The sequence below is a fragment of the Bidens hawaiensis genome, unplaced genomic scaffold, assembly GCF_021521415.1.
Source record: "Bidens hawaiensis isolate Kalapana, Puna unplaced genomic scaffold, B.hawaiensis_p1.1 tig00007738_1, whole genome shotgun sequence".
Taxonomy (NCBI): Eukaryota; Viridiplantae; Streptophyta; class Magnoliopsida; order Asterales; family Asteraceae; genus Bidens; species Bidens hawaiensis.
The window spans coordinates 990,680-1,014,595 of NW_027491537.1; the positions used below are offsets into that span (position 1 = coordinate 990,680).

At 33.6% G+C, this 23,916-nt stretch overlaps 2 protein-coding genes across 2 annotated transcripts; one reads left to right on the forward strand and one right to left on the reverse strand.

The window, feature by feature from the left end:
• Window positions 1-1,655: 1,655 nt before the first annotated feature.
• On the reverse strand, window positions 1,656-3,838 carry LOC143635922 (aquaporin TIP4-1-like). Its single transcript, XM_077103633.1, has 3 exons — window positions 3,640-3,838; window positions 3,297-3,538; window positions 1,656-2,061 (listed from the first exon to the last, which is right to left on the reverse strand). Exons 1-3 carry the CDS (start codon window positions 3,764-3,766, stop codon window positions 1,684-1,686), a joined length of 747 nt encoding a protein of 248 aa, XP_076959748.1. The 5' UTR covers window positions 3,767-3,838; the 3' UTR covers window positions 1,656-1,683.
• Window positions 3,839-16,129: 12,291 nt separating this feature from the next.
• On the forward strand, window positions 16,130-16,759 carry LOC143635904 (uncharacterized). Its single transcript, XM_077103618.1, has one exon. The coding sequence runs from the start codon at window positions 16,130-16,132 to the stop codon at window positions 16,757-16,759; it is 630 nt and encodes a 209-aa protein (XP_076959733.1).
• Window positions 16,760-23,916: the final 7,157 nt, after the last annotated feature.

Genomic DNA, 23,916 nt, shown 5'->3' on the forward strand with positions numbered 1-23,916 from the left:
CATATAACTGAATCATTTACTCAAAACTTTAACACAAACATATTTGAAGAGGGTTACTCGATATAATTATATGACCAAATATAACCAGTTCAATAATATGAATGACATGATTTGACACGATTAACACAAATAAATATAAGCAATTCAATAACATGAATGACCTGACATTTTAATACAATATTTAATAAATTGGATGTGGCTCAATGGTAGAGCACTCACTTTACAAGTGAGAGGTAGGGGGTTCAAACCTCACTACCACCAATTTATATGGGAGATATGAGAGATGACCCTGGCTTGCCAGGGTTCGAGTCCTGATCTCACCCGGTTTTACCGGCTCCTCGCTGTCGTGCCGTTTGGCGGGCGTGGGAGTCGAGTTTTATCCGGTGAATCCCTCAACAGGTGGACCGCTATGGCCTCCGTCTGTCCGGACTAGTGGCCGGCTCGGGCTACCTTTAGCCAATGGGGGTCGCGTACGGAGTACCCGGCATTACTTAGTTGGCCGTTAAAAAAACACCTTCAATATTAAATATTAAGACATAACTCACATAATAAAATAAATAAATAAATAAAACTTATCAGAAATTGCAATCCAAGTTAGTCTGTTAGGGTATGGAAACTACTTATGTTTGTTTATAAAATAATGAATCCACATCAACTAGTCTCAAACGTGTCTCGTTGATATTTTAACCCATTTAACAAGATTAGTTAAAACATGTCATAAACGAGTTAGGTGGGTTGACCTGGTTTAGACATATTTTTAAAAGTATCATTATCGTGTCAACGCTTTTCTAATCCAGACACGTTTAACTCAAACTCAAACATGTCTAACTGCATCATGCATGCGAAGTGCTATTGTGTTAGCATGTTTTGCCAACTGTATGTTGTTGGGTTAACAGTTAAACGTGTATAATAATATAAAATAAGAAAACATACAAGCTTATTAACAGTTGTATTAAAACAACGATGAAGAAGTTACAACTTAAGTTTTTATGGCCAACTTATGTCATTTGAATGTATAATACAAGATGAGAAATAAAATGAATCTGACACCAAATTTGAAATAAGTTTTGGGTCAAACCTGCGCACGTATTTAGTTAAACTACTTGAATTAGGGTTGACCATGTTCATCGGTTTACTCTATGAAAATTTTAAATGTGTTATTATGTCACAACAAATTTAAAAATGCAATAGTTTTAAATACATATGTATGGGTTAAATAGACCATACTCGTGTCAACCTACGAATGTTCATGCCATGTCATGTGTAGGTTCACATGTCTGACATGATTTTTTGGTTTGTGTCGTGCTCATGTCAATATTGTTGGTTCTTGTTGTGTTCGATCAACCAACCAACAAACACAACTTGTTAAACACCCCTATAATTTCCTACTTAATATGCTAATTCATTAGAAAATTTAGGCATAAAGTTTACAAGAGTCATATGATTGTTTGGGCTACATCTATTTGGTCACCTCTTGTCATAAATTCTTTTTATGCATTGATCAAATATGTTTGGATTGATTGCCACTATTTCTAGTAGTATGCATATATCTATATAAAGTTATAAACCACAATAAAGACATGTGATAATCAAGATACACGTATTTATTTGGTAGCATGCTATGCCATAAGAAAGAGTGATGAAATTACAAGTTAAAACTTAAAACTACCATAAAAGCATTCCTTAATAAGCTTCCTCATCTCTTGCAAGGGGAACATGGGTCTTAACAATGAAGAAGTTCTCATAGATAAGCCCAGCAAGCCCACCACCAATCAGTGGCCCAACCCAGTAAACCCAATGATCAGTCCAATCACCAGCCACCAAAGCAGGCCCAAAGGACCTGGCTGGGTTCATGGATGCACCAGAGAAAGGTCCTCCAGCCATGATGTTGGCACCGACTACAAGCCCAGTTAGAAGTGGGCCTAGCCCTTCAAGAAAGCCCTTCTTGGGGTCCACAAGAGTAGCATAGACTGTGAAGAGTAAGGAGAAAGTCAAGACAATCTCCATTATAACACCTTGTAGAGAATCCATCCCAGCTGCTAGTGTATGCACCGGTGTTGTCTGAAAATTACCAAATACAAGGTAATGCATAAGTTTTATAGTATAATGTACAACAATTAGTAACATAGAAGCTGTGTGTTGCGGTGGGCGAAATATTTTTGGTTTTAACGTACTCGCTATAGTAAACCAAAGAGAAAACCTAAAAATGTTGACGTAATATAATATAACCAAAAGGGTATTAAAATGTGTTCTTTTCTTTGTTTTTATAATCATGTAGCGTTCAAACACATACTACCAAACTAGTGCACTGGGACGAGTAAAAAAAACAAGATAAAACATAAAAATATAACGTGCTTGGCTAATTAATTGGTTATATGGATATTTGAGTTAATTGTTTAGTGAAAAAGAATTAAAATAATGAATACAAAATATTATGTGAGCGGCACTCAAGTAACTAAGAATAAATATATAAATAAAAAGTCAAATGTCAGAATATGAGTGGCGTTAAAGTAATTTAGAAAACACTTTTCATCTAGGAAAACACGTTTACCCTTAATTCACACAAGTTTTTTTGAACGGTTTACTAACTCGTAATTTCGTAAATGCTATTCTTAGAAAGTTAGAATGGAGCCAACTATTTACCAAAGAGCTTGTTGCAATATGGTATCTATAGGTGCCTGTGAAGGTAGAGTTTATTTCAAACCATGAGCGTTCAAGTCTTATGATAGAAAAAAATTGTGCAATTTTACTTAGCTAAACTAACAAACCTAAGATTATTTGCTTTATTTTAAAGAATAAATATGATTAATTGTGTTACACTTGGTATATTACATAAAAGCCTAGAATAAGTTACTTATTAACATTAAGAAAAATTGTTCAGGATCCTTTGATCCTATTTAAAACCGCAATTGCTTAAGTTGTGAAATCCACGGATCTCGTGAGCTTAATATCATATAAAGTGAGTGTAGATTATATCTGATTCGGGTTATAGCCTATAGGTATGTTTTGGTTTAGGTTCTATCTTAATAACTTTTTATAGAACATTTTTGCATATAGTTTATTTTATACGTGCGCGAGGTTTAGTTTAACTATTTATGGTAGATGTAGTAGTTAAGATGTAACACCCTTAAAATTAAGAAGATAAAAACAAATAGTTAATAGTTTAATTTAAATATAAACTATTTATGTTATAATAATGTGGCAATTTTCTAAAATTACTTTATTATACTTATCACTAATTTTTTATTTTTATCATTTTATTGTATTTTTTTAAAGGTTTCTTTGTCAAAATTTACCAATCCACCGGTGAGATAACTCAGGAGAGCACAAGCTGCAACAGAAGCAAGCAGCTGATCAATCCAGTAAAAAAGAGATCGGATAACAGTGATATGACCACCGACACATAACCCAATGGTGACAGCGGGATTCAAATGACCACCGGAGATTCTAAAACCAGCTGATATCATCACCGCTACCACAAATGCATGAGCCATTGCAACGAAAAATAGTCCAACCACCTCATTTCCAACCAACTTTTCTAATAATATCAACAAACAATGGGAGTTAGAAACTTGAAACATTTGATATTATTAATTATTATATGATAAAACGAAAATGTTGATTTGGAAGTTAACTCACCGGTGGTCATGGCAGATCCGACACCAGCAAAGATGAAGAAAAAGGTGACAATAAACTCGACAACAAGGGCTTGAATGCAGTCGGGTTTGGTGATCTCATCGATGGAGCCGATCGCGATCTTAGCCATCGTTGAAGTTAATTTGGTGTACGAATTCAAGGTACGTTGCTAGTGTCCAATTTATAGGACATAAATAATGCACGGTGGAATGTATTATTAGAGATGAAAGTAAGATTCCATTGTATTATACTTAAGAGTTGGCACATCGTGGTAACATCATGACGTGGCCACACATGGGGGTCCTATGAATAATTGTTCATCCATTGACTTTAAAGAATAAAAAATGTTTAGCCAATAGGGATTAGACCAGGTAATCATGGTGTTGGAAATTTATGTGATTCATGAGTGGTGACTATCATGGTTAGTGTAATCCATTGACTTATAATTAAAAAAAGGGACAATTACCTAAATAGCCTTTTTAAAGAGAGAGAACACAAAAATAGCCGGTGTTTTAAAAACCGGTTTAAACCGGCCGGTTGAACCGGTTAAACTGGATTTCACACATTAGGCCGGTATTTTGAGTCAAGTATTTTTGACCGGTTTGCTAGAACATCGTACCGGCGTTTTTTGTCTAAAATACCCGTTTTTACCGGCAAACCGGTTTTAAGCCCGAGAAATTTTTAATATTTGCGGCCCATATTTTTTCAAAATTACTTTTAACCCAACAATTAACATTCAAACGTGTAAACTTTAGGACTATTTTTTTAAAATTGAGTGCTTTTGCATTATTTTTTTAATATGGATTAACTTTTGGATTATTTTTTGTTATCGGAATCATATAGTTTTGAGTTATATTTTTGGATTGAAGTTACATTGATATGAAATTATAAGGTAATTCAACCGGTTGAACCTCCCGGTATAACCCGGTTCAACCGGTTGTACAATTTTTTAGCCCAATCCGGTACAAATAAAATACCGATTTTTAAAACATTGAAAGTAGCACGTGAGATTTTGTTTTCCAAAAATAGCCTCGAAATCCAACTTCCACGTGACATTGGGATTTTCTCCGTGAGTTTTCGTGAACAAATCAAAATCTGTCATGTGTCAAGCATTCCCACCTACCACACAAGTTTTCATCCCAAAGCCGTCTTAAACATTACTATCAGATCTAACCTGATGAAAACCAACTTTAACGTGATGTTTCAAGCTGTTTCCGTACCCAACGTGAGTTTTCAAAAAAGATGATTTTGAGTTTTTTTTTTAAATTCATCTCCAAAGATGAATTTCAAATGAATTTTAACTTCATAGACGAATTTTGATTACAATTCAACTGCCAAGATGAATAACTTTTGTTCATAAATTACTTATTACAACTCAATTTCATGTTGATTATTTTCATTTCATTTCATTTCTCATAAACCAATTAAAATCTGGGTGATCTTATCTTGAAGAATGAAGTTTAAGCGAGGTGATCCAATTGAAGTTGTTGATATGGGTCCTGGTTTCTTGGGTTCGTTTTATGTTTGCAAACCTTCTTTTCTTCGACGTGAATATCTTCGAAAACATATATAAATGTTTCAATGTCGTCGAACTTATCAACATCAAGAAGAAGGCGTGTTTCCGGATCTTTGAAGATCGGTTTTGCCATTGTAATGAGTTTAGGCAAAGTTTAGGAAAAAACTGTTGTGTATTTAAAATAAAATTTTTTTGTGGGGTCAAACTATGTATCAATTATTGGCTGGACCGATAAAATTTGAACCAAATATATGTTGTACGTTAACATATGGCCCAAAAATATGTTCTACGTTAAATTATACCCCGTTTATATGTTGTACGTTAAAGTATTTCCCAAATATATGTTGCAAGTTAAAATGTGGGCCAAAACTATTGCCATCAGTTATTGGCTAAAACATTAATTGAAATTCATCTTGCCAGTTGAATTGTAATCAAAATTCGTCTCCGAAGTTGAAATTCATTTGAAATTCATCTTTGGAGATGAATTTCAAGAAAAACTTTAAAAACCATAAATTTGAAAACTCACGTTGGAGAACATCACATTAAAGTTCGTTTTCATCGGGTTAGATCTGATGTGAAAAGTAACGTTTAAGACGGATTTGGGATGAAAACTTGCGTGGTAGGTGGGAATGCTTGACACATTGCAGATTTTGATCGGTCCACGAAAACTCACGGGGAATATCCCAATGTCACGTGAAAGTTGGATTTCGAGGGCTATTTTTGAAAAACGAAATCTCACGGGCTATTTTTGTGTTTCTCTCTCTTCTAAATGGCTATTTAGGTAATTTTCCCTTAAAAAAAGATATTTTGATAACTATTAGATTTAAGTGATATTGATTTTTGTTTTTTCATCGTGTTAAAATTTTAACATAAAAGAACGAATCTGAATATGGGTCTAATAAGATGAAGATTGAATATAAATTATAGTATTTTTAGCTCAAGTTGAAAATGGTTATTCTATTCTTACACACACGCTAGAAATGTAGTTCGCTACACATTGTCTAATGTGATCAATGAATCCAGTATGCATTGATCTTATGTAAGAGGATTTGACAATGAGACCAATATTCTCAGTTTATCTTTGTTGCTTGACGACATACATTCAAATGGGTGCCTATTTCAGATGAAGGAGACGTCATATTGGAATATCAAGCATTTGAAGTCCCATGTCTTGTTGTGAGTGTATATGTTTCGGAAGACCATGGATAATCTAAAATATAAAGATAAAACGTATCAATAATCATCATATTACGAAATCCAGTTAAATTCGAGTTGAGAATTGTTCTTTTGTGCTTACACTCACGCTAACTTTGTATTCTATCTCACAATGTCTCATGTGATCTGTGGTTTCTATACGCGTTAGCCTTATGTCAATGACACCAATATTCTTAATTAATCTGTGTTGTGTGACGACACATATTCAAATGAAAGCCGAATCTCTAGTGTAGGGTAGGGAACACCATCAGTGGTGGACTCAGGATTTTTTGTCAATGGGGTCCCAATTTTTTCGGTTTACAAAATTTTTCGGGTCGGTCGTTATTCGGGTCGGGTCGAGGCGAGGAACATAATAAAACACGGAACTATGGTGTCATTGGAAACGAGTAAGTAGAAAGAATCTAAATTACAAACTAGATGAAACATACACGTTTAATTCATACCCGAAAAACATGAACGTAATCTATATGTATGGTCTTACATAATTGACCAAAACATGAAAAAATAACTCTAACACAAATAAATGATTAATTATAATATACATGCACAAGGTAAATAATAAAAGAATATGCAAAATCCATGTTAACATTATATATGTTGCATGGTGATAATGACTATATGAGAGAAACTAACAAAAAACACAAATATCCTAACTGAATAACTAAGACTAGGATATTAAAAAAACAACAAAAAAGAAGTATGATGGGGCTTGAACCTACAACCTCTCACAAGTAAAATAAGAGACTTTCCACTGTACCAGCTCAATCTTAATAGTATGGGTTCCAAGTATTAATTTTTATAGGGTCCTTACAAAATTTAATATACCGTCTCTAAGTAATTTTTAAAAAACATCGGTGTCCCGCGACCCCGATCGGACCTATGTGGGTCCGCCCCTGAACACCATACTGGAATATCTAATCCATGGGATATATCTTAAATAGGCTACCTTGATAGTTAAGAAAAGATGTGGAGTGAGCATTTAGTGTCTTCTGTATATGTTTAGAAAGACAATGGAGCATCTAAAAAAGACAAAGTATTAATGATCACTTTACAAAATTTAAGAGTACGCAAAAATATTAATTCATATTGAAGAGAGTAATTCTAATTGTCCATGCAATGTAATACACACTAACACATAAACCAAGTAACCAACTACTAATAACTTAATCGCTTGGCGTTGTGTTTAATTTCCATACACAATTTTATATACTTTAAGCATATTATAATCTATATGATGCTGGTGTTTTTTGTATTATCAGACTATCTTAGGTCATCGAGATTTTCTTATACACCAAAAGAGAAATCAAAATAAACTTTGCTATGAGTTAAGTGGTATGAGGTAGACTTATTTAATATAATACACTTGTTTTGTTTGTGACGCTAAAAGGCACACATTGTTAGTTTTGCGTTTTTGCCTTGATTTAGGTTTGATATTGACCAAATCAAGTTTTGGATTGACTCTAACCCACCATTTTCCATCAAACCGTTTATGCTCGAAGAACGCAATCTGATCGATGTTACAATGTACCACCTAAAAAGCTTATTGAGAAATCAATGATATTCAAATCTAAATTCATTGCAAGAAACCTTACATACGCCACCATTATACGTAACGTCACACACCCAACTACGTGTATTTGTGTATGAAACTTGTACTCATATCCATGTTGTACCCTTTGACGGCATGGTCCATGCCCTAGGGCTTTGATGCTTGTTTGCCTCCATATCAACCTAGATTAAAAAATGAAAAACATACATATTAATTAGGGAATCTAATTTTGAAATTGGCACTTATGTATTGCCCGAGCAAGTGAGCAAACATGCCATGTTTGGCTAAAGCATTACTAATGTGTTGTTTTAATATTTGGCGTAGCCATTCTTCAATTGTCCAATCGAAAAGTTCAAATTCATCAAATTAAGTTAAACAAGGTGTACATGTAAATCTTGTGAATCTCATGATAAGTTAAGCGGTTAAATAAACTAACACACGGACAAAATATTAAAACCAGTTAACCTCTAGTTTAGTGTTGAATTTAAGGCTTAAGCTTATAAAAATATGAAACCGTACTTTATCGATCAACGGATTACCAGATAAATATGTTTACCTATGTATCGCTATTTCTCATGGGGAATAACATATTTTGCTATATTTCAAACTTAAACCATCCGTACTCGGGCGTTTCCCCCACTAACGTTTTGGCCTAAAACGTCATGGAACATTTCCCCCCTTGCGTTGGCGTTTTGGGGCCAAACGTTTTACACAACGTTGAACAATTGCACCATTTTAAAAAATTAGCCGTTGATTGCTGGAGAGTTTTAACTACACCACTGTTTACAGAACTATGAAAAACTGACTAGACGTCATGTGACTTAAAACATCCTATGTGTAAAGTTTTAAGTATGCATGTTCTTAGTATTTTAGTATTGATCGCATTATGATATGTTTTAACACTTTATAATATTCTTGGCGTGCCACATTTTCAAAAGTCAAATGAAAGCAACATTTATAAGTCATGTTTAAAAAAGGTTAGAAAAACAATGGCGTACATTTCAACACGTTATGCATAAAACAAAGTTATATCAACATAATTATTAAAGTACTTGATTGTATGTTGTCACAGAAAATAACATGAACGTAAATAATTAACCTTAGAAAAGTGACTTGTAGTTTTCGTCATCAATACCATGGTTAGTGCAACCCATCTTTAAACGTACTTTGAATGAAAATGTCATGTATATTCATTTTTATTTCATAAAGATAAAACAATTTGTTCTACTTTAAAATTAAAGTTACAGAAGATATTTTCCCCTTATGAAAAACTCAGGGCCGACTCAACCTATTCGGAGGCCTCAACCGAAATTTTATTTTGGGGCCTTTTATAAACTAACAGATGTATTTTTTTTATAAAATTTTCGTAAACAATTTCTTAGAATTATACATTGTCTATTGTACTTACAATATTTCTTGCCCATATAGGTTTGATGGAAGATTAGTATTAGACCAATTACTATTTTCTAAGTGTTGAGTAACAAGGGTGAAGCTATTTCATATTGCATTGTAGCATAAAAATAGTTAAGTTCAAATATAAAAACATACTGGAAAACCAAATTAGGGGAAAGTTAGGGGATAAAACAGCGTACCCTCAAGCCTTCAAAGTTAACATCTTTGCATGCTAGATTAAAAGCATCGATTAAGCAATTCAATTGAAGAACATAACAACACTACTACAGAACAACATTTCTTTTCTATGAAAGTGGAAAGTCGGTAACAAGTAAGAACATGTTCGCTCCAACTTCCAAGAACACAATCAGAAACTAAACTACATTTTGTTGTAGTCCCCAAAACTGATTTTATCAATCCGAAATCCTAATCCTATGGATATATGCACACTTAATTGGGCCAATCCAAATTACCCTATACAAAAATTCATAAAAGTTGGTGGCCTTTTCCAAGTGAGGCCTAAAGCAAGGGCTTCATTTTCTTTAGGCTAGAGCCGGCCCTGGAAAAACTATTATGTAACAACTCGGATTTTTCCAACTTATGTTACCCGACCCGCTTTTATGTTCGATAAATTTATTAATAAAATATCACGTTTATCGAATAATTATTATTTTATTATTAATTCTTATCATATTTATTTAATATTAATATTAATATATATATATATATATATATATATATATATATATATATATATATATATATATATATATATATATATATATATATATATATATAACTTTCAAGGATATGCTTTTTGTACCCTTATCCATACTTTTACCCCTAAATGTTTCCATATCCATCTCTAAGGACTAAACTGCAATATCTATTATATTGTAACCCTTTAATCCAATTAGCCATCTATCAGACCCGAATACCCAAACCCGTATACCATTTTGATTTCTTGAGGCTTAATTCTCGTCCTATTATTGGAATTGAATTATGCGAATCATTCCTTAAGCATAAACGACCTTCACCGACAATCGTAATTGGGAAACAAAATCAATTATAACGCGTATTGCTATATTGGTATGTTCGCCCTAAGCCGTTCATGAATATACCTTATATCGATCATTGTAAATCAATTAAACGCACCAGTACAACTTCATAACCTTCGTCAACTATAGCCCCATAATTAATTTGATCATACTAGATTGAGATTAGGTTGGACTTCTCCGAATGCGAAAGCATACAAAGCAAATAAGCACATAAACAAGTAAGGTATAAGTTGTTAACACATAAGACAAAGTTGCAGTTTTGTGTATAAGTATATATGAAAAGTATGTTTACGCATATGTACCCAAAACGTGAGAAAAACAAGTAAAATAGGGGAATGTGGTACTCACATCGATAGACGAACAAAAGTGAATGAGAATATTAAGAATGCGGGAATCACGCGTTGACGATAAAGCCTATAAAGGAAAAAGGGAAGTACGGATACGCTAAGTAAATGTACAAGATCGATTATGAAAACTCGATAACCATTATTAAATTAATATTATAATAATATAATATTATATATAAAGATTTATTATTTAAAACAATTAGTTTGATTATAAAAACATATCTTGAAAATATTATATTTTTTCTTTAGTTTTATAAACATATTTATTTATATAGTTTACTTGAGATTATATATATATGTATATATATATGTATATATATATACGAATGAAAACGTGAGTTAAACAAGTATCATAAAGTCGGTTTTCAATAAAGTAGTTTGATTTGATTATTAATATTAATTATATACTTAATAGAGATTTTTAAAAAAATAATTAACAAAATAAACTGAAAAATCGGGGTGGCAGGGTCTCTGTTCCCCTATAAGTCTTATGGTTAACCAGCTGAGCTATCCAGCTTAATGCAAAAAGATTTAGAAATCTTTATTTAAAAACAGTAACATATTCAATCAGATTTGATTATGAAACCCTAACAATCAAATTGATCAATCCGTTAACGCAAATCAAAATTAACCTTAGGGCTTTTGGTCTCAATGAAAAACCGATCCTAATGATATAAACAATTACCTTAAACGATGATCTGGAGATGGTGAACGAGAACCGAACAGAGCCGACCAAAAAAGCTTAAGAACGGACAGGTAAATGGCCAAACTAATATAATTAAGTATAGGGTTATGATAGGCGACGGCTTTGAGATTGTATGTGTGAATTTAATTGCGTTTATGAGATTGTTTATATAGAAAACGAGATTAGGGTTCATAGCGTGAGCAATAAGTTGCGGCCCATGATCTGGATCCTTCTAGACGAAATTAAACGAGGGATTAGGGTCGGCTGGATGCGAATTAAGGCTTAGGAACGCTTAATTAGACTTCGGTTGATGGATTTGGGCTCAAGAACAAACTAGGGTTTGTATTAAACGTTTTGGGCTCGGTTTTGGTTTAGATCCAAATTAAAAAACGGGTTAAATAACGATACTTACAATTTAATCCTTGATGTTTAAAGATGGACACAAGAATTTGGGCTAAAAGTGTATAAACGATAAAGATTTAATTATATTAATAAAATAATCAATTTTGCTCGATAAACGCCAATTAAATTTATTGAATAAAAATAACCCGAGCATTGAACCGAGTCGGGTAAAAGTATAAGTTCGAAAACCCGAGTTGTTACAATAACCAACTGTCTTGGTAGATCAGACGGTTTGTTTGAGATTTGTGTTCTTGGAAACAGGCTGCCAGCACGGGTTTGAGTCTCGGCAGCCCGTTTTTGGGTATTTTCTTTTATATTTTAGTTTTAAACTATTCTTTTAATCACTTAGATTATATTATAAATATTATAACACTTATAGTTAATTTGTATTTTCATAAAAACCGTCATGATTACTAGTCACATTTCCAAACTTTTATAAAAAAATCATATATATATGAATATATATTAGTTGTAACATTGTTACAGGTTTTAATTTTATAAAAAAGGTTTAAATATATATTTAGAATATCTTGTTAATTAGTATGTTAACGTATGGTATCAATTTAAGTGTTTTATAAAAAAGATTAAATTTTATATAGATATTATTATTTATTCTCTAATATTTACAATACTTATTTAAAATAAATCTTTGTTAATAATAAATATATATGAATACATTTAACGTATTTTTAGATTGGAATCCCATTATATAAACTATAAAGTTTTATAAATATTTGGTTAAGTATTTTCATGTATTTTATATAAGTAAAATCATATTAGTTATGATAAAGCTTTAATAAATAAAGTGATATTAAAATAATAAAGTTAATTACAAATTAAAGCAATAAATGTTTTCGTCAAGAACACCCAATCATCATCGTCAAATCACGAACACATATCTAGTTTTAGTTTCGTTACTCTATCCATTTTTATTTCCTCAATTATTGTAATTAGGATTCTCGTTGGTAAATCCCGAAGACTTGACTTACCGCTTTCTTACCTGTTCGTTTATCTCTTGCTTATTGCTAAAGTGAGTAAAACATTCCCCTATTTTACTTGTTTTCTCACGTTTTGGGGACATATGCGTAAAACTTATATTTCTCATATATACTTATACACAAAACTGCAACTATTGCCTTATGTGTCAAAACTTATACCTTACTTGTTTATGTGCTTATATGCTTTATGTGAACCGTATTCGGAGAGGTCCAACATAATCTCATAATAGTATGATCATACGCCAGTCGTTATAGCTTTGTGCTTCTCGACATCTCAGTTATACTTGCTCATTTGGTTAATTTGTTATTCTCATATAACTTGTTGCACTACTTATTTTATATTTATTATATGTACATTTAAACAGATGTGTTGCTCACTCAACCTTGTGTTGACAAATCTACTTTATTTTCAATGCATATGTAGGTCATCGTGTGATGTGATTATCAAGATTGTTTAAAGTAACATAGGATGCATATTAGAGAAAAAGATACAAGAATTTAACTGTAGATGTTTATTGTAATTGTTTATTTATGATTTTATTAATTGATTATTTAACTCAATTTAATAGATATTGTCACATTTGATATTGCATAATAGTACCTTGAGAGCTGTGGGCAATCAGTTCACGCCCCAACATTTCCGCCATAGGTTGGGGTGCGACATATTAATAGTTATTTGTAGAAACTTCAAAATATTATAAATGTTATGAGCTAAATATGGCATTCACTATTATACAAATACATAAAATAAAGATAAATTCACTAATCTAATCTAACTATCTAATCTAATTATACTAATAAAAGAAAATAATGAGGATGATGTGACAATCTCACATTCATTATTGGTCTCTCTATTCTCATTAAGGGTGTGCAGATTTCAGCCCGACAATTACCCATAGAACCGGACCAGAAAACATTGAAACCGACGAAACCTAATATTAAGTAGTTCAAATTGGTCCTGGATTTTATGGCATTTCGGTCATCGGGTTGGTCTCGGTCTTTAACCATTGAAAGCCTACCCGAAACCGAGAAACATTAATAACAATCACCATTAAGCAAGGATAGGCAGCAGCAGACTTACTAAGGAACCCTCGGGTGCACGGGCACCCAACGGTTTTTGAAAATTTCGTAGAGACGATATAGGAAAAATTTTAGTGAGCCCATAAGAGATTTAGAGGTGAACCCATATTAACAAGTTAAGTGTTGGTCTAGTGGTAAATCATTATTCCTTACGCTTCCTCTGTCCATCCGTTCTAAAAGACTCCGGGTTTGAATCTCCCATGTTACATTTTTCTTCCACGTTTTTTTCTTTTTTATTCTTACTAGGGTTTTATCCTTAGAAAAATACCCCTTTACACCTTTACTCATTCATCGACCTCTTTTCTTCAAGCCTTCCCCAAAATCTTACCATCATCCTCTTCCTCCATCCTCTATCACCATAAATCCGGCGACCACCACGTATCATCTGCTCATCTCCAATAATCCTTCAAAAGTCCTAATTCTATCTCAATCCTTCAACAACTCCTAAAAGGTAAACCTAAAAGGCTTAAACCTTTTTTATTTTTTATTTTTTATACTTGAATAGTTGATTCTTAGATTAGAATCGTGTGTTCTATGAATACCATTCTAGAATTTGTGATTTAGTTTTATTAAAATTTGAGAGTTAGGGCTAATGGAAGGACTACATAAAAGAAAGTTATCAACATTTGAGTCCTCATCTTCATCAAAGAATACTCCTAATATGGTTGAATTGGAAGACCTTCCATCGGATCCCTCCGAGCGGAAACCAATATCATCTTATCACCCTAATCAAAGAGATGATATTAGACGAGCCTATTTGGCTAGAGGTCCATGTCAACCACAAGGTCATGATTTTCCACAACAATTGTTTCGTAAGAAATTAAGGCGATTTGTTCCCGAATGGTTTGTTGAATTTCATGATTGGTTAGAGTATGTAAAAACGGATAAGGCATATTGCTTGGTTTGTTACTTGTTTAAGGAAAGTGGTCAAAAAAATGCCTTTGTGACCGAAGGATATGAAGGTTGGGACAAAAAAAGTAGAATTGTTGGTCATGTTGGTAAAAAGTTGAATAGTTTTCAACGCATAACACTTCAAAAATGTAAAGACTTTGCATAAACAAAAACAATCTATATTTGTTGGGTTTCAAAAGCATAGTGGAAAACAGAAAAGTGAGTATAGAATCCGCTTAAGCTCATCCGTTGTTCTTGCTAAAGCTTTATTAAATGATGCATTATCTTTTCGTGGGCATGATGAGTCGAATAGTTCTGTTTATCAATGACATTTCTTGGAATTTCTAAAGTTATTGGGAGAATTGAATGAGGCCATTGGTAAGGTTATATTAGGAAATGCTCCGGGAAATAACCAAATGACGTCTCCAAAAATTTAGAAAGACATTTGCAATTGTTTTGCACAAGAAGTTTTAAAACAAATCTTTGAAGAACTAGGTGATGATGTGTTTTATATATTAGTTGATGAGTCTAGGGATATATCTAAAAAGGAACAAATGGCTATGGTTTTGAGATATGTTGACAAAAATGGAGTTGTTAAAGAACGATTTATTGGCCTTGTTCATGTCTTGTAAACATCTGCTTTAACTTTGAAATCAGCTATTGATGAAGTGTTTACTCGATATAATTTGAGTTTGGCAAGGGTTAGAGGTCAAGGATATGATGGTTTAAGCAACATGGCTGGTGAGTTTAATGGTCTAAAAGCTTTAATTTCGAAAGAAAATTCTTCGGCATATTTTATACATTGTTTTGCTCAATAACTTCAATTGGTTGTTGTGGCACTTGCAAACAAACATGATGACATTTGGGCATTTTTTTGATAAGGTAACGACTTTAACAAATGTGGTTTGCTCATCTTGTAAACGAATAGATATGCTTCGAGAAAGTTAACAAGAGAAATTCAAAGAAGCAATAGGTCGTGAAGAACTTGAAACTGGGAGTGGTTTAAATCAAGAACTTTCTCTTGCGTGATCTGGTGATACACGTTGGAGCTCTCATCATAAAACACTTGTTCATTTGGTTCAATTATATCCGTCTATTATTGAAGTGCTTGAATATATTTGAAGTTCCGGTTACAATAATGATCACCAAAGAAAAGCAAATGGAATTTGGACATACATGAAGGCATATGATTTTGCATATTATTTGCATTTAATGAAGCACGTCTTGGGGGTTACTAATACATTGTCTCAAGCTCTTCAAAGAAGGGATCAAGATATAGTGAATACTATTCAAATGGTTACGGCAACGAAGCAACAACTACAAGCATTTAGACTTGAAGGATATGATTCACTTTTGAACGATGTGCAAACTTTTTTTTGAAAAAAATGACATTGAAATTGTGGACATGAAATCTGAATATGTTGACCCCAAGTATAGAAGAAAAAAGACCAACATAACCAATCATCATTTTTATGAAGTTGAAAATTTTAACACGGTGTTAGATATGCAAATACAAGAGCTTGACAACCGTTTTAATGAGGTAACAACCGAACTGCTTACATGTATGGGTAGTTTGAGCCCGGATGATAATTTTAAAGCATTTGATGTTGAAAAGATATTAAGGTTGGCCGAGTTGTATCTACGTGATTTTAGCTATGAAGAAAGAGTAGATCTTATGAATAAGCTCGGCGCCTATATTATTATTATGAGAGGTGATGAAATGTTTGCTAACATGAATGGTATATCTAGTCTTGCGAAAAAGATGGTTGACACAAAGAAACATTTTGGATATCCGTTGATCTATCGTTTAGTGAAGTTAACATTAGTTCTACTGGTTGCAACGGCAAGTGTTGAAAGATGTTTTTCATCAATGAAGCATGTGAAGACGGATTTGCGTAATCGGATGAGTGATGGTTATATGAACGATTCTTGCATTTGTTATATAGAAAGAGACCTTCATGCCAATGTTTCGGTCGAAGATGTAATGTAGTAATGGATCGCTTTCAAAAGATGAAAACTCGCTGTGAACAACTTTAAAATTTGTAATGTTTCTTATTTTCATTTCATTTCCAGTGACATTGGAATTTGATTGTGTGTTTTCTTGCTATATTTTATTATGATATCGTATTGTATTATGTTTATAACCTGATCCGACCCGACGGGACCAGAAGTTTTAATAGTCAATTTTGAGAAATTTGAAAATCGAAAAAAGGTGAGCCCATTAAGAAAAATTCCTGGGTCCGCCACTGAGGATACGTGTAACATCCCCAAAATTTTGGTCCAAATTTGACAACTTAGTAAAGTTGAAGGATCAAATTATTCTCTAATAGGTAATGAGAAAATTCAAATAAAGAAAATAAAACCATTCTATAAGGAAATAAAAATATTCTATAAATAAAGTTGTCTTATGTTAAGGATATGGAATAAGGAATTTCCATCCCACATTGAAAGATGCAAGAAAGTGGAAGCATTCCACATGGGTATAAATAAGGAAATTAAAACCCATCAAACATGGAAAGTGGTAAAGAAATGGAAGCTCTTTATAAGGAAGAGATTTCCATATAATATTCTTATATGCCTAGCATGCACCCAGTGGTCCTAGCGGAGGGTGCGAAGCACCCGACGCGCATGCGCTCGGGCTCGGGCGATGGGCGCAATGTGGCGCTTTGATGACGCACTTTGCACTTCGCACGCTCGCATCGTCGCGAGCCGCTTGAGAGCCGCCTTAGTATTTTTGGACAATGGGAGTTAGGCCTAGAAATGACAAGCTATCAAAGACAAGTGACTGAAAATGAAAAATGGTATATAGGGACCCATCGCGTTACGCGATGTCCAAGAACACGGCCATCGAGGTACGTGATGACTCAGGGACACGTGTCACACTCTGGTGACACGTGGCAGCGGGGAAGGACACGTGGCAGGCCACGTGGCGCCCATACAGAAATAGTGGTGTCGCGGTACGTGACGGCCCAGGAAGAGGACCTATCGCGTACCGCGATGGGACCCAAAATCAGCCTATAAAGGGAGGGCTCATGGCTCATTCATTCTCACACCAAACTTTCTCTCTCTAGATTCTCTCTCTAGAAATCACTCTCTCACTACCTCGGTTTCCGTGCCGACCCGACAATCGTCACCCCGTAATCCGTGCCATATACCGAAGATACCTCGAAGTGCGTGCTACACGAGAATAACCCGGCAATCTATCTCGAATTACTTGCACGACATGACGAACACCATATATCGCCTCGTTTTGCGTGCCAACCTTGTAGTTCGTGCCAAGCTCTAAGGTTCCAACAGTCTAAGCTCTAGAACGCGATAGAGAGTGGAAATGCTGCTCGTACAAACTTAGGTATCTAACTTCGAATACCCGTGTAAGGTAAGGGTTCTGACCTAAGTCATTATTATATTATATGGCTTAGACCATAGTCATGGGTATAGCCCAAACCTTGATCATAAATATGTTTACATAAGCTTTAACATACAAGGATTATAGTAATGTTTCTTTACAATTAAGAAACGTATACTTTTTATTCATAAGGATATAGTCAAAATATAGTTTCTTCATGATTAAGAAACATAACATTCATGTACAACGAATATAGTTAAAACATTGCTTCTTCATGTGTAAGAAACATAAGATTTTACATTCAATACTAGCAGTCAGTGAATGTTTCTTCTTGAAGAAGAAACAAATTATAGATGTTTATTCATGAAGAAGAAACTCAGCATATGATTTGGTAAATAAATAAAAGACTATATGTCTCAATATTTTATTCAAACAAATGATCAATCAAGGTTTAAAGCTATCAAAACCAGACTAAGGGTCTGTAGCCGGATCAGATGACGATCCCGATATTTATATAAACCTATTTTATAATAGGTCAATCATCAATCAATCAATTAGTCAATCATTCACAGTCAAGGTTTCAAACGATATCACCATATCATTCAGAACAGTCAATCACAGGTGAATACGTTCAAACCTTTTTAATCAGTCAAAACATATACTCAATAAGGTGAACGGGTGTTTGTCTTAACGAGTCAATCAATGTCTACAAGAGATCGAGTAATCTCTAAAACTTTATAATACAAAGTAGAAAATAAAGTCAACTCAGACCGAATACACATGTGTCTGGATCCAAACGTAACCGTTCAGCCTAATCATTCTAAGGCTACGTGGCCGCGGGCTAATGGTCATAACTAGTCTCCCGGTAAGGGCTACGTGGCTCGGGAACAATTGTGTGTGTAGGGCAATGGTACATAGACCAGAAGTACAAATGCTTCTGCTGAGCTTGTAGAGAAAACTATATTTGTATTATAATGTCATTCAAATGTTTTATAGAGTCATACGTGTTCACCAGCATTTAGCTGACGTATTTTTCCCCACATTTCAGGAAAACAGATTAATACAGGTAGCAAGACATTCATGGAGTTAGATACTCGCAAGGTAATGATGGCTCAGTTTTAAATTATTAAAATATTTTAACAAAATTTAAATATGATTAATAAATCAAACACTTGGGTATTTATTATCCGAGAAGTTTTCAAATAAATTAAATTTTATTCAACCAAAGTCTTCCGCTAAAATAAACCGCAACTCTGATGTATTTACAAAACAGGTACCAACTATTGGTCATACTCCTAGGCCCTAAGCCGGGGTGTGACAGGTTGGTATTAGAGCCATCGATCTTAGCAAATTAGGTATAAATTATACATAGGATTTGATCATAGATAAATATCAATCATATTCTAGAGCCATCAGTTTCAACGAATTAGGTATTAATATATTAGTACCTATGTTGTAACTTCTTGTGGAATAAGTAAGGATAAGCAAAGACTGAAAGTTTATATATCCCTAAACATAATCTGTAGCAATGTCTTATACAAACTACTTTAGGCATATACAACTTTAGGCATATACGCTAAGTAGCAAGACATTCAATCACTACATTCGAATCTGAGCCATCAGATATGGCCAGTAATAACAGCTATTATACAATCTTTATCAGTCAGGAACAATCAACGGTTTCTAATTTGCCATATAGAGGGCAAACAAAGAATCTTCCTGATAATCAATAAGTAGAAAGAGCAATCTTATTACATAATCATTAGTCATGATAAATTAGATATTTAACAGAAAAATATCTAAACATTCAAATATTACGGATAAAGTAAATTGTACAAATAAGATAGGAATGCATTCCTACTTTCAATCAAATCTCACGCAGATTTCCAATCACAATAGTTATACCATTCAAACCTCAATTTGGTAAAGGAAAAGAAAACATTGGAACATCTATACTTCCAAATCATACGTCCAGTGACGAAGACTCGTATCAAACGATAATGAAAGGAAATTTAGATTCATTCGATACTAAGACTCCACCAAGTTCTGATAAATGAAAATCGGAATACGTAAGGAGTTGGATCAAGTAAATCAAAATCAATATTAGTAATGACTAATCCAGAAGGAAATTATAAGGGACAAAAATATTTCAAGTATCCAACATTTCAAAATCCTTATTTTGGTCACACACAAGGCGAATGCTTGAATACGGATCAAAATTTCCTTAGAAGGAATATATGACATTGAAGGTAAATCTACTCAGTATGAAATCAGTTTCATCAAATTAGCAGAAGTAATGCTTAAGAAAGAAATGGAAAACGAGGAAAAACAAAACGAAGAGGAGATAAGCAAAAACACCAAGAAGGAAAACAAGAACAAGAAATCAATCATCTACTGAAAGAAGTAGACAATAAGTTGTAATCAGAATAGCAATACAACTCTTAAAGTAACTCTCCTAGCAAGGTCTGGAAGGAAGAGAATGTCAGCATAGGGAAAAGTCCAGGTGGACAGAATCCCAAGGATAAGTGACCTCAATCCAACGCCAAAGAAATATTTTAACAAAAGGGACGTAAATAAACCTAGGAAGAGAATTAGAAATTCTCATGGGTTGTCTGTACACAAGGTATGTACTAGTTATTTCAAGAGCATATAATAACAGACGAACTCGTAATATCTAAGTAGAACTTTATCAACAATCATTAAGATATTCAGAAAGAGCTATGGTAATTAAAGAGATATATGGATATATCTTCTTATAAAAGTTCTTTAATATTATTTCTCAGTCAAAAGGGTAAAACATATGGATTGTACCCAACACAAAACAAATAACCTTAAGGAAAGGTTAGTTAAGGTCCGAGAAAAGTTGGAAAGGAAATTCCTCCAAGGATACGGCAAATCTACGAAACGATTCCTTGTAGCATTAAGTTCACATATCACATAGTTTATTATCAGTATATAAGTTTTTTTCATACTCAGAATGATAAACCTAAACAGTCAGTAAATAATGATGAAATTTCCAATCAAAAAAGCAACAAGAATATGACGTAATCTGACCATAAGATTCCTGAATGATTTTTAGTCAAAATGCATGAGAGAATTCATGACGCAATGATCTCTTTTATCGATATAATAGATATACAAAATTAAACATTCAAATAAGATTATTAGAACTCACCCATGCCGAAATCCTTATCATCATGGAAAAACCATTATAGTTTCAATACAGAAACTTAAGGTTGTAGTTTTAAGAACTTCAAAACCTACGAACCAAAGGAGTTCTATGGCAATCAAGGTGTTATACCCACTTTACGATGACTTGAAGAGATCGAGTCCATCGTTATCATTAGTCAATGTACTAAGATTCAAAGAACTTAGTACACATCTTTGAAACTCAAAGGTGAAACTCTAGAATAATGGAACATTCTAATCATGAGAAAGGACAGAGAAACCTTGTATCAAATAAAATGGGAAGTATTTAAAGAACTCGTATTATAGAAGTTTTTCCCATACATGAAGACAATCATATTCAAACCAAGTCTCTAAACCATAAGTTGGATGCTACAAATCTCATGGATTATAATACAAAGTTTCTTGAATATTATCAGTCAACTCCACGTCTAGACAACTCAGAATACAACAAAATTATTTAGTATATATATAGATTACCCAAAGAAATAGTATATATAGTGAAAATATATATGCCCCAAACTACCTACTCGGCCATGGAATTGGCCAGATATTTGATCAATAGTATGGTAAGAAATACGGAGGTTAAAGAGAAAAATAGTGTATGAAAGAAGGAAAAGGCAACAAACAAACAAGAGAATAACATCAACAAGGAGAAACCATTTAAAATTCAAAAGACCAATCTGTCAGAACTGTGATAAACGACATGATGGAAAGTGTCAAAAATAGAACAAGAACAATACATCAGTCAGGTGTGCATTCTATGACAAAATCGGTCATTCTGAATACGACTGTAGAAGGAAAGCAGTTGCATGTTTCATCTTTGGAGAAAAAGGGCATTTTAAAGAGAATGTTCAAAGACGCAATTAAAGGATCAACAACAATAGGAAGGAAGGAAATATAAGGAGCATTTGGCAATCAAGAATAAAAACAAACAATAGTAGTCCGAGACTCAAAGGCATGAGAAAGAGGTAGTTAACTCTTATAAACTACTTATGTTTAAACGAAAAGTTTTGTAGCAATAACAGGGTAAGTTAAATCCATTAGCACAGATCATGATAAAGAATACTATTAAGAAAAGAGATAGTTAAAATTCGAAAGTTCTCGAAATATAAGAAACTACGTTATTTAATGATCATCATTTATAGAAAGATGAAATAAAGAGAATAATAAATTTAATTAGACATAAAAGTATGTCTTCTCAAAGGAGAATCAGTTAGCAAACCTTAGAAAGTTCAAGGGTATAATCAATGGAAATAAACCGAAGGAATCCGTCAAGATCATAATGGAAATAAACGGAAGGAATCCGTTAAGATCATAGTTAAAGGATATCATTATTCAAGAATGAATATCTTGAAAACAGATATCCCCTTTAAATAAAAGTCTCCAAAACGCTACTCCCTTTAAATAAAAATCTACAAAATGAACCTAAGTCCAAAAATCCATATGCATAAATGTCATACAGAAGAAACAATGGACTGAGGGAACTTATAGAGGTAGGGTAAAAACAATCTAAAGGATCATATAATAACACTCGTGGGTCACTCAGGACATCCATAAGAGTCATCGCAGGTCATATTACAATATTTGCGGATCATCCACATTGATCGCAAGAGGTACATACCAAATACAGGAGTCAAAAATACTCTTTCAGAGGAACTCAAAGCCATCCGCAATGAGAAACTTCATTAAATGTAGAGGTGTAAACAAATAACTTTACGTGTATGAGAGAAAGACAATTACAATTCCTTCTAGAAGATTGGTGTAAATATTCCCTGATAGCGACATTTACCTCCTTATGGAGAGCACATAATATCATGGCCAATTAGGATAAGACATTTGGATATTCTGTTATGCCCATGCACATGGTGTAACACCGCATCTTTTACCCTATAAGTTTAAAGCCTAATTATACCAACTTACATAAGTATAGGGACCAAAAATGTACATTCTGAAAACTTCACCCATCGCGGTACGCGACGGGGCAACTATAAGCCCGTCGCGTAGCGCGATGGCCTTGCTGAGTCATCGGACACGTGCCTAACAACGTGTCAACACGTGGCACGATATGAAAGGCCACGTGTCATCATCTGGTAAGGCGGCGAAAAATTGAGGCGCCGCGGTACGCGACGGGGTAAAGGAACCCATCGCGTACCCCGACGGGGTCCAGAATCAGCCTATAAAAAAGGGTTACGGGTAATGAACTCTCTTCATCCCATCACACCTCCATTTACACATACTTAACCTCGAAAGGCATGCCCCATTGCCGTAACAAGCCGACGTGCCATTTTCTCGAAGTTCGTGCAAGGAACGAAGTTATAATCGAACTAGCAAGCATACAATCGAGTAGATCAAGATCCTACCCTTTTTCTTATTATCAATCTAAGTATCCAATCTAAGGTAGGAGTTATGTTTAAGTTATTTGAATTATAGCTTAGACTATCAATCGAGGCTATGGCCTTTAACCTTGATCGTATTTTACAAACATTCACATTCATAAACGAGTTTTCATAAACGTTACTTCATAGCAAAGTAATGTCAACAAAAGATATATTTTGACGGGCATGTAGTAACTGTAAGGGGAATATCACTAGTAGTAAGTTTCTTGCCTAAGG

What these genes read in the sequence shown, in the direction of transcription:
- LOC143635922 (XM_077103633.1), bottom strand. Translation starts at nt 3,766, where the DNA reads ATGGCTAAGATCGCGATCGGCTCCATCGATGAGATCACCAAACCCGAC. An exon ending in CGGATCTGCCATGACCACCG is followed by an intron (nt 3,539 to 3,639) that starts GTGAGTTAACTT and finishes TGATATTATTAG; the next exon opens with AAAAGTTGGTTGGAAATGAG. An exon ending in GTTATCTCACCGGTGGATTG is followed by an intron (nt 2,062 to 3,296) that starts GTAAATTTTGAC and finishes GGTAATTTTCAG; the next exon opens with ACAACACCGGTGCATACACT.
- LOC143635904 (XM_077103618.1), top strand. Translation starts at nt 16,130, where the DNA reads ATGTGCAAACTTTTTTTTGAAAAAAATGACATTGAAATTGTGGACATG.